Source organism: Semicossyphus pulcher, unplaced genomic scaffold (assembly GCF_022749685.1).
Source record: "Semicossyphus pulcher isolate SPU_LCO1_2020_fin unplaced genomic scaffold, fSemPul1.0.p SCAF_8, whole genome shotgun sequence".
In the NCBI taxonomy this organism is placed as follows: Eukaryota; Metazoa; Chordata; class Actinopteri; order Labriformes; family Labridae; genus Semicossyphus; species Semicossyphus pulcher.
In genome coordinates, this window is record NW_027211759.1 from 6,188,578 (window position 1) to 6,201,047 (window position 12,470).

Here is a 12,470-nt window from a genome sequence, read left to right on the forward strand (position 1 = left end):
ATGCATTTGAATGTTTCATTTATAATGTGCAGTATTACACAACAGATCAGAAAAAGTTTTTAAATATAATTGAAACTGGAAAACTTAATTTAAAATGTGATTATTATGTTTGGCCCACATGATTCAATTCAAGTTTTATTGAAGTGTTCTACGCATTGAAAAGAAGTTCTAAGACATCTGTATTTCATGTGGGTAATAAAGTCAGTCTGATCCGTTCACTCATCCATAACGCCTTGATCAAATCAATCGTTTCAGTTTAATGTCTTGCTGTAAGTATCTTGATTTTGGTTTTAATGAACAAATAAAATAGCTTTTGGAGAGACAGGAAACACATGCGGTTGCCTGAGTTCCAACGATCCCAATCTAATGATCATTAAAGTCAAGGAAATCCACATTGATGTAATTTTTCAATTGAGATTTAGCTAGCATTTTATTTAAACATCATTACTCTTAATGATGCCTCAGATACATTTATCATGTGTATTTTACACCCTAAACATAAAATCAGTGTCGTTACAAAGGAGGGCCACACAGCATGCAAAGCCCTCAGCCAGACAGACGTGATTTCCCCATAAATCAACATTATTTATGCATTCCAAAAGTAATTTAGTCTTCCCTCCTTCACCTCCGCAGGGTACGTAACTGTGTGCATCACATGTGCAGAGGTACGACAGTATGTCACATGCTCTTACAGTGTGACTGTGGGTAAAGTCTGGAATTAGCATGACGATCACAGTTGCCATCAAACAGGCTGAAGAATCTAGAAAAGTTACTGCTACTCAGAAAATGTTGAATAATACTTATCCAAACATTTTATCCGATTATCTAAACCTGTGCGTCTTTTTCATGACCTACAATCGTTTATCACTTGATCTTCGTGTTTGGAAAGTTTCAGAGGTTCAGATCACAAAGCTTCCCTCTGACAAGGCCATCGAAAGGTTGAGCTCACTTAAGTCCACTTGAGTTTTACAGTATAATACATCCAGACAGAGACAGCTGGTTCTTCAGAGAACAGCCAAAGGGCAGTAAACAAGCACAGCGCCATGCCAGGGAGTGACATGCATTGGCCTGTCAGGATACTGTAAAGTGGTCCGAGTCAGGACACATCACATTGTTTACATTGATACTGTGAACATTTGAAAGTGATTATAAAAGCTTTTGAATTATTGTGATGGCATAATATTTTATTTTGTTTGTGTTGCTTTCATCTTACTCATCTGAATTATATTTGCCACTGAGTAAATGTTATTTACTACCAGATGATGCCAGAGTTTAGGATTCTCACAAAATTATATCAAAGCTGCACTACTTAATATCTGAGGAAGTGCTCAGATCACAGGAATGTCTGACCAACAGTCTGAAAGACATCTGGTGGGAGACCTTGGTCAGTTCCGATGCCCCTAATTGTCTGGTTGTGCGAGGACTTTACGGATCTGGTCTTAATACTCGCAGACCGCCCGCAGAGACATCTGGGCAACACAATTTCAAATGTGTTTGATATTTATGATTCAAATCTGGAGTCAGTAAACACAGTAAATTAAAGGGGGGAAACAAAGCTGCTTACTATCTCGCTAACAGGAAACATTTTAGCCCTTACACTAATGTTAGCTAGCATGCTAACTCTGACAAAATTAAAAGCCTTTTTTTCCCCCCTAACTTTCTTCTTATGTTTCTTCATAAGAAAAAACTTAAGAATACATGAGATTCTTGAAAGCAACGTTCTTAAATTTCTACTTCTTAAGTTTCTTCACAACTTTAAGAAAACTTTTATGTCTTAAAATTGTGACGGTGAAAAGGTAAGGCCTCTACATTCATTCATTTAAACATATTTTAGACAATCAACTCACTGAATTTAGAGGTAGGTTCACTTACAGCAGTACCTAGCATTTAGTTAAACATTTATTTAGAATGTTGGCATGTCACTGTTTATTGTGTACATCTCATATCTACTAAAGTAAAGCTAGCAAACCTGACAGTTAACATTTAAAGGGCCTTTAAGCAAAGCCAGTAACTAATGTTTGAATATTTTCCTGTACTTAGGTACTTAGCTGTACTTTCTATTATGAATCAACGGACAGATAAATCATCTTATTATTATTATTTTCATTGTTATTATTTGTAATATATTGTTGACACGCATGCTTATTTTAATAAATTCAAATAACATTTCAGTCCTTTAATGACAGACGAGGCCTAATTTACATCATGTCATCTAATAAGTTTGTGAGTACGAAATTAGAGAAGTTCATACGAAATAACAGTTCTTAAGAAGATAGTTTTATCTTAAGAATATGTTTATGAATCCGGCCCCAGAATAATCGTATTAATATCATGTAGTGTGTAATGCATCATAAATCGTGTAGTGTGTGCATGTTTGGGATTAGAGAGAAGAACAATTGTAAAGTTTCTATTTATGTGCTAAACTTCAAACTGGATAGGATTTTAAAAGTCTTGTAGTCTGATCCCAGCCAAACTTTGCTAGGCTTCCTAAAACAGAAGACGGGGCTATTCTGATGCGTACCTTGGTAATGCCAAGTGCGGCGATGTTTTGGCTGTAGGAGGTGGTTCCATTTCCGGTTCCCCACAGTGCAGCCAGGATGCAGCCAATTCCCTCCACGGCGATGCCTCGATTTATGGCGTGAGTCGGCGGAGGAGGGGCGCCGGACAAGCGAGCACATGCATAGTAGTCCCCGATTGATTCCATGGTAGATGCCAAGACGCCAGCCATCATGCCCAACACTGAAGACACACTCACTGTGGGCACACCCCATTGACCTGCGGGAACAGAGACAGAACCTTACACTTAAAGAATGTGCCTGATTTATGTACTTCCAAAAGTCCTGCTGCATTTAAATCTTGTCGATTTCTTCCAGCTCTGGCTGACACAAAAACTGGATGGCCTATATATTCATTGTGAAGGACTGGCTGTCAGACTGCTACCAGATGACTGGAGACACCAGGAGGGTTCCCATGTTACAAGACAAATATTTTTGTTGTCTGCCTGACCAGATTTATAGACATCTGCCTGACCAAAGGTGTACATGACACCGTGCTGACTTTCTCTGTTATTCAGACATCTGGACCAATCATGCTAGATTTTATTTCCTAATATTTTGAAAGATTTAAATACTGTGAACTCATCCCAGCAGTCACAGCAGAAACCGGATTTTCTGGAAAACGGAAAGCTTCACACGAAGAGCTCAAAAAGTGAATGTGAGACGATGGCTCTCCACGTGGCTGTTCTCTGTTTCTGGTGCTTTTTGTTTTCAGCTCAACAGCTGTAAAGGATTGAACGTACTAGTTGTGACCCTCAGCACACAATATATAATAAAGAGATTTTGTTTTGCATTAAAATTTTTAATCTCGATAAGGAAGCGTGATACATGGTTAACCTGTAGTTGAGTCTTTTGTTTTTTCGTTGACATGATGAAAATGATTTTTGGTCACATCGGAAGCATCAACACAGACTGAAATGCCTGGAGATGCTTTTGGCTCAAACAGCCCCTGTATATCTGCGTAGGAAACCATTGGGGCTTCATGTTCTTCTGATGCACAAGTGATTCACTTTCACTGAATCATAGTACAAATATGTCAAGAAACTCAATAAGGTTTAACAATGGTCTTTGCTGGATTCACATGTATTTTGAAGAGTGATTACTGCATCTTATTTTTTGATGTGTAAACCCTTCTATGGAAGCCCTCAGCGTGGTCTTCCTTTTCATTGTGAAAATGTTTTCTTGCTTACTATCTTTATTTGTGACAACAGGTAAAGACATTTTTTTTAAGCAGGTTAAAAAGTAGTTTGATAGTACAATTATTTTGCAGTCACATTTACCACCAGTACCCGATGTGCTAAATGTGACTGAAAGCATTCCTGTGTTTTTGTTTGTTTCGATGAGTTTATTCCTCCATGCTCTCTAAACACAAGGTAGCTACCAACTGTGTATTGTGTCTTTGTATCTTTTTGCTATAAAGGTATTTTAGTGCATTGAGAAAAATAATTCTGTTCTAAGTTCTATTGAGAACATGCGGTGTTGGATTTCAGCCTCTTGTGGCCAAAATACATATTACAACAACAACAAAATTTTTCCCCCTACCTGATAAAATTTTTTTTTCTCAAAGACAACCAAAAACTTGAAAAAAACATTCTTGCATTTTTTCTTTTTGCAGAAAATGAATAATCAGATTGTTGTTTCCCTCTGATTTTCCATCAACTTTCTATTTCACTGAAGTGCAAAATGTAATTGTGAAACACATTATTTATTTTCTATGTACAAATTAAACCAATTCAAAAGTTGGTTGACGACATGCCAACTGAGTGCAGAATGATCAAACACATTTACAACGAGTCACTCATTTACATACAGTCTTAAAATGACTGTTAGAATATAATCTTTAAAAAAAAAAAACTGCAGTTGCATGTTCCTGCTTCATGACATTCAGATAATCTGGAGCACTTCTAATGCAGGCTCCTGTCACACTCATCTCCTGCATGCTATTCCTTCAAGACAGCTCCTTTAGACCGTCACGCTTAACAAGTTTCTTTTGGAGGTCATTACAGTCTTGGAAGCTCAAATGTAAACATCGTCCCACCCATGTGAACATTCAATGCTCATACATTCATACATAAAGAGTACTTGAATCACCCAGCTGGCATGTGTCTTATCTATCCTGAGGCGCTGTGCTGTGAATCAGGTGTTAAAGGATGTGTATTGAGTAATACTGACATGTTCAATCTTTTTCTACAGTGGTATTTTATATGCATGTCATTGCAGGAACAGTTTCCCCTCTGTAGAGTAGTATATCCTAATCTTACCTTCAGCACATTCAAAGAAAAATACATTTTAAAGCTTAAGACCAGAATGTTCCTGAAGACAGGCATCAACTGTTTAAGCTTCCTAAAGAGATAGCATCTAATCTCTTCAAGCACATATGTTGACGTCTATGGTTGATGAGGCAGTTCCTCATTTTTTCTTAATGGCTTACATCCACCACCTTAGAAAACATTACAAACACCGAGACACACATGATCAAAACTACATCAGTTTATGTTCATCAACCATCCTCAGATATTAGGTCTTCAGAGAGCAAAATTTGCCTTTAGTTTTACTTGTAAATATTATTGCATGACTCATCCCGGATGACTAAATGACCTAATTTCACTGTGAAATCAGCTCACCATTTCTGCCCCTCAGCGTTAAAAACTTGCCACACATACATCAGACAAATCTCTGTACATCTTCTGTCTTCGGTCAAATATTTAATGCACGTCTTCATTACTGTCACAAGATGAAACCCTTCCTGCGCCACATGTACATCCTGCACCAGTTGTGTCTGTGTAGTCATCGCAAATTGGCTGTTCTCATGAGCCCACTGGACCCGTATCATCCCTTTTAATAGACTAAGATTTTAAGAGATATATCAGGCAATAAATTTCCTTCACTTCAACATTTTGGCAGTTCATTAAAGGGCAGTTGTGCAACCCTCAGCGGAGCAACAAAATGTCCTCTGTGTACATGTGGTCTGGATGTTTGACAAACATTCTATTAAGGGTGAGCAGAAAGCAGGTTACATAAAAATGAATAGATCACAACCCTTTCAGTTTCAAACAACATTTGACAGTAAGTATACACTGACAATCTTCACAGCAAATGTTTACATATCATTGTAAAATGCATCCTATATACAAATATATATCTGCAAATAGTTGTTTTATGAAATGATTAGTCATTACTGTATCAGATGGTTTGTTTGCCCTGTACAACATCAGGAAGATCAGACCCTACCTTTCAGAGCATGCACCACAACTGCATGTACAGGCTCCCAAGATATCACGCATTGATTACTACAACTCCCTGCTGGCAGGCCTTCCTGCACGCACAATCAAACCTCTGCAGGTGATCCAGAACGCAGCAGCGCAACTGGTCTTCAATAAACCCAAAACGGCACGTCACTCCACCGCTCATATCCCTCCGCTGGCTCCCAGTCACCGCTCGCATCAAATTAAAAACCCTGTTGCTCGCTTACAAAACAGCAACAAAAACGGCTCCTGCCTACCTGAACGCCCTCATCCAGTTCTACACTCTGTCCCGCCCACTACGCTCTGCCAATGAAAGGCGCCTGGTACTCCCATCACAACAGGGCCCAAAGTCTCTAACTAGACTCTTCTCCTCAGTCGTCCCCCGGTGGTGGAACGAGCTACCAAACTCCATTCGGTCCGCAGAGTCCCTTTTGATGACGATGACATCGAGGATGTAGTTTATGCTGACTGGGATTTCATGATGATGATGATGACTATACTGATCTTGTTGATGTTGCTGATGATGATGATTTTATTTTAAAAACTCCCTATACACTGCTGCTGATCGCTGTTTGTTGGCTCTTACTGACTTCGTTCCCTCCTGTCTTGATCGTTGCTTGTGTCGTATTAACTCTCAGATGCACGTCGCATTGGATAAAAGCGTCTGCTAAATGAAACTGTAACATTATAACATTTTATATGGTATAATGAAGAATTAAAAACGTCTGATATAAAACAGCTTCAGAGTAGAACCTCATGTTAAGTATAATTTAAATGTGCTCAGGTGTGTTCAGGAACGTGTTTGCTGTTAGAGCGAGGTGAAATTAAGAATGAGGTTCATTTTTGTTTTATTGTCCTGTCTATGAAGACAAAAGGGGTGTGCTTTTTAGAGAAATGATTCTAATCTTGTTGATTTCTTTTTGCTGGATGACTATGAAAAAAAAGGAGTGCTTTCGTAAGGGGAGCTTACTAAAGTTCAGAATATTTAGTTTCAGACCAAACTTTAAAATAAGATGTATCTTTTTTACATATGAGTAGGGATGCACCGATACCGAAACCAGTATCGGATATCGGGCAGTATCGGAGCTCAAGTACGCGTTCTCGGTACTCGTTAAATTACGACGAGTACCGCAGCCGAATACCACTTTACGGCTTGACGTTAGCCTCCCGTTATCTAAGCAGGTAGGCGGAGAAGGAGCACTTTTCAGATAAAGGCTTCGTCCTCACAGACAGCACTAACATGTCTACTCAGGGCCAAACTGAAGCTAACAGAGTGTACCATAAACATTAAGACAAACTAACTTACATATTCAGGGATGCACACACGATAAGTCCGTTGGCGATCACTGATGTCTCCGTAGTAAGTGCAGTAGACAAGTCCGGGCATGTCTCCCTCGCTGCCGTGTTTCAGAGGGATGCGCTGTGTAGGGTTGCGTTCAGGTGCGGTCATCGCGTGACCTTTTTTTAACACTATATGTGGTATGTTGTGTTATACTGAAATCCACTGAACGTGTTATAGGTTACACAAAAGTAAAATGTGTGGCAGTGTCTTGTTTGTTTGTTAAGTAAAACAAATGTCAGCAACAGTTGCATCATTCTGTCGATTTACTTTCTTACAGTCAGAAAGTGAGGACCAACTGATGAAAACTAAACACGCTTTTAAAGTCATTATGAGAACTGTAACGATATTATTAAGTACTCATATTGCTACTCGGTATCGGCATGTACCCAAATGTAAGTACTTGTACTTGTACAAAAAAAAAAAGTGGTATTGGTTCATCCCTACATATGAGGGTTGTGCATCAATCATTAATGAATATGTATATTTAAAGACTTTGTGGAATATATCCATTTCCAGGCTCAATCGTAATCTTTTCAAGTCTGATATTTATGCACTTACCGGGGTAAGGCACATGGAACCAGGGGGAGTTGGTCACAGCATCCAGGCTTATGTCTGTCCTGGCTGAGAAGCCGTACTCATTAGACTTTGAAGGAAGGACGTCAAAGACGGTCAGCAAGAAGCAGACCAGCCAGGCACCACACATCCCGAACAGAGCCTACAATTGGATATGAAAAACATATACAGTTGTGTTGATGTGTTGTGTTGAAGATCGTGGTCTTGATAATTTTAGGTACCTGCTACGGTGTCCAGGCTATTAGCTAACGATAAACTAGAAGAGTGGCTGCAGTCAGAGCAGAAAGAGGGGCTCAGATCAGCTCAGAGCTGGGGAGCTAAACATGAATATTGTGATTGAAATTTCACTGTGAAAATAAATGAAGCATTCTGGCAAAGTTTCAGAATTGTGTGTAGATACATTTTGCTGATTGTAGTGATATTGCCAAGGACTTTCTGATGACTATTGTAGTGCGTTAAATTTAGAGCTAATGATGCAATACAATTCCTGTCTCCTAAGTAGGCATGGGCCCTTTTATCCCCTCATTGTCCCGCCTTTATGTTCAGAAGATATGTGGCGTATGAAAAATGTGTCCACTATTTACTGTGCTGCTTATTTTGCAAAAGAATCACTCATAATAATCTATTGCTCACATTCAGACTTGCTCATGTCTGTTAAAAGGCAGGTCCTTGGCAAAATCCAGATACAGGAAATTATTGTGCATCGTCTCCTTCCTTCCGGGCTCAGATTTTTACAGTATCCTTCCATCAAAATATGACCCCAGGCCGCCTAATGAGTTCATCTGCGCTAAGCCAATCAGAGTGTTTGCTGAGGCAGTTACTTCATCCTAGTAGCAGAATCTGACCGTGTGTAGCAGTGACAGAAAGAGGAATTTTGTTAGTATTTAGAGGACATACATAAACGGTGCAAATATAATGTTAGAGTTGCATTATGGAACTTTACAGGCCTGCAGAGGGAGTGTTATCTTGCCTGTTTTGAAGAGTGAAACTAGAAGCTATTGAGTAAGATTTTTACTCTCCCTCATACCTACCTTTATTTAACCCACTTCAAAACTATGTATTAGTCCACCTCTAACTGCAACCGCAGCTGTTGGGAAATAATCTTGCGGAGCAGGGGTTTCTGCAGGGCAACTTCACTGGACTGGATTATGAATAGAGTGTTTTAGCACTGACTTCCATTAGCGAGCTGTTCATCATTTGCTTCAAATCTGAGCATCTCTGTACAGCACACCTCTGGCACATGTGTGCAGCTCTGTTTGCATTAGTAAAGGTTTTACACTGGAGCAGAGAGGCAGCTTTTTTCATATGCAGGACTCTTCAAGGAAAGCCAGACAGTAGCTTGAGGGCAGAAAAACATGCCAAAAAAAAGTGCTCTTTGTAACTACTTGATTTCTGTTTTGATGTTATCTCCCCAGGATCCACAAGGAAGATAAATTGAGTGGGATCCGTAGGTGTCATATTTAAACCACAAATGTTCATCCAATGTGATTTTAAAAGCCAAAGTGCGTCATGAATTATAAATTAATTAATGATGAATGGGACTTGGCAAGAGACTGTGTGTACTTCTGTAGAGCAGGTGGGTTCTTTCTGAGCCGCTATATAAGCTTCATTCCTTAACGCTAAAAACCGTGGCATTTTGAAATTTTATAGCTCTATTTGATGATAGACAATTAATCCTTATGAATTGTAAAAACTTAACTGTGTTTACTCTGAGATAAAGAGACCTTTGGTAGGGGTTGCTGGGATACGGGGGGGTTATTTGTCTTTTAACATATTGCTGGATTTCACAAGATGTGAGTCATTCTGCTATCCATAAAGCATTCCAAAGATAAAGCTCTGGAGCCAAACTGACTCACAGGTCTTTTGCTTCTATATTCACATTCCTCACCATCCTTCTTAACTTTGGGGGAAATACAAATTCATACCCAGGAGCTTCTAAGCATGGCGGACAGCCACCAAGGCTGCAGCCAACAATTTCATGGCTAATGTTGAACAGAAAGAAAAATAGTGTCCTCTTTCTACATGGACAATTGTCAAACAATTTATAGTCTCTCCATTGCCTCCAACTCATATAAAATCCTGCAGCAGCACAGCTTTAAACTGTGTTTAAAAAATGTGTCTACTCCAAAGCTTTTTTACATTGTCAACCTGCATCTTTAAGAATCTTTTTTTAAAATTTCAAGTCCCTGTTGGTCACATACGATACGGTATGGTATGATACAATATGGTACACTTTGGTACGGTACGGTACAATACGGTACACTACGATACAGTACGGTATGATATGATACGGCACAGTACAGTACGGTATTATACGATATGGTACATTACGGTACGATACGGTACAGTATGGTACGGTACGGTACAGCATGATATGATACTGTATGGCATGATACAGTACGGTATGATATGATATGATACGTTACAGTATGATACGATACGATACGGTACACTATGACACAATACGGTACGGTATGATACGATATGGTACAGTATGATACAGTACGGTATGATATGGTACGGTACGGTATGATACAGTATGGTACGGTATGATACAGTACTTTATGATACGGTACGGTATGCTACAGTATGGTGTGATACAGTACGGTATGATACGGTACGGTACGGTATGATACGGTACGGTATGCTACAGTATGGTGTGATACAGTACGGTATGATACGGTATGATACGGTACGGTATGCTACAGTATGGTATGATACAGTACGGTATGATACGGTACGGTACGGTATGATACGGTACAGTTTGGTACGGTATGATACAGTATGGAATGCTACAGTATGTTATGATACAGTACGGTATGATACGGTATGGAATGCTACAGTATGGTATGATACAGTACGGTATGATACGGTACGGTACGGTATGATACGGTACAGTATGATACTGTATGGTACGGTAGGTATGATACGGTACGGTTTGGTACGGTATGATACAGTATGGTATGATACGGTACGGTATGATGCGGTATGATACGGTACGGTACGGTACGGTGCGGTACGACACTTTATTCTCCCCATAGGAAATAATTTCTTGAACTCGAATATGATGAAACACACTGCCTAGTGTCCTACTCCTGATTTGCTGTTAGAGCCCGTAGACCATGTAAAGCCCTGCCTGAGAGGATCAGATGATGAATTCTTGCCCCATTTAATTGGTTAAAAACACACTTGATAAAGTTGCCCAGTGGCATCCAATCCCAGCTCTCATTGAGCAAAAGTCCGGGTACACCCTCGACTGATTGCCAGTCAATCACAGGGCTGACACACAGAGACAGACTACCAATTAACCTCACAAGCATGTCTTTGGACTGTGGGTACCTGGAGACCACCCACAGTACCTTCTAGCTGTGAGGCAACAGTGCTAATATTTGCATTGCTAACAGACACTTTATCTCTTCTTCCACTGTTATCTGTTGCTTTTCTCTCATTTATTAATATTCACCCCATTTACCTTAAAGGTTATTATATTATTATTTGTATTAATTTGCATTACTCCTTGGTCATAATTATATGGATCTCTTGTAACAGTGTAAATAACCTTTGCACGCAAAGCAGCAAAAGCATCCACTGAGTTTTGATTGACAGACTGGTAAAGGATTGTGGTTGTGCTTGTCAGCGCATTAAGGTATGTAACTTTACAAATGTGAAGCGGATGGGCGGATGTTTAAAAGAGCATGTGTGCTTGACTAAAAAGCCATCCTTAGGTAAAGCTTAAAAAAACATAAAAACAATTCTCTTCGTGTGTCCATCACCAGGGGCAATCTCTACCTGACAGAGAATTACTGTAATCACAAGGTAGTCACAGTTGAGGGGGTTAGAAATTGGGCTCAAATAATCCCACAAAAGACTTTGACTGAGGTTGTGTTTACTTAAGTTGAACGCAAGGCGAGCAAAGACCCTCGACATAGAAACCAACGAAAGAGGACCCAGTCCCTTCTTCTTCTCAAACACAGGTCAGCCTTGTGTCACCATCTGTTTGGAATTATCCAAAAGTTTTCAGTTTTTACTAGATATCTGTTTTTTCAGGGGGGTTATTTACAATTGAACATAAACTTTTTCAGATTCAAGGATGCCTAGTCAAGTTTGTGATAATCTCCGCATCTGTCTTTCTTCATGTTTGCCTCAAGGGGCACAGAGATATATAAAATGTAATTTATTTGACTTGACTTTGTTAAAGTTGGTTGTTCTTTCCTACAGAAGGTCTTTTAGTGTCTAAGTTTGTTGAGGGAAACAAAAAGCATGCTTGACCAACAAAGCAGATTCTGGTAATTTACCAAGTTGTAGCCATGACAGTAAACTATGCCTTAAATACTTATGTTGCTGCAATGGAGGCTTTGACTTTTTAACCCCAGATAAACTAGGAGATCTATACAGTCACCACTGTTTCAAGGTGCACACCCAAGATAAGTTTTATTCAGTATCTGACCAAACGTGAAATATGGACACATTTCCACTTGTGTTGCTGAATTATGATGTTTGAATTATTCATTTTTTAAAACCAAGAGGTTACGCAGAGTTCTTATATACAGTCTGTGCCAAAATCACACACACAACAGTCACATTGAACTTGAACGAAAGCCAATAGCTTCATCCTTGAGTCAAAGTGGACATTTGTTCTACATGTCCTCAAATTGTTTCTGAAATATCGCTTTCACAAGAAAGGGAGTGACTTACGGACACAATGACTCCAGCCATGGCTCAAGTAGTTTTTCTCAGTCACATGGATGGTTATTT

At 39.4% G+C, this 12,470-nt stretch overlaps 1 protein-coding gene across 1 annotated transcript in view; it reads right to left on the minus strand.

Moving 5' to 3' along the window:
- The window catches only part of LOC138613066 (solute carrier family 23 member 1), a 47,536-nt gene that overhangs the window by 7,433 nt on the left and 27,633 nt on the right, over nt 1-12,470 (minus strand). Inside the window, 2 exon segments of the mRNA XM_069686642.1 lie at nt 2,522-2,775; nt 7,701-7,857. Of these exon segments, the coding sequence (XP_069542743.1) occupies nt 2,522-2,775; nt 7,701-7,857 (411 nt within the window).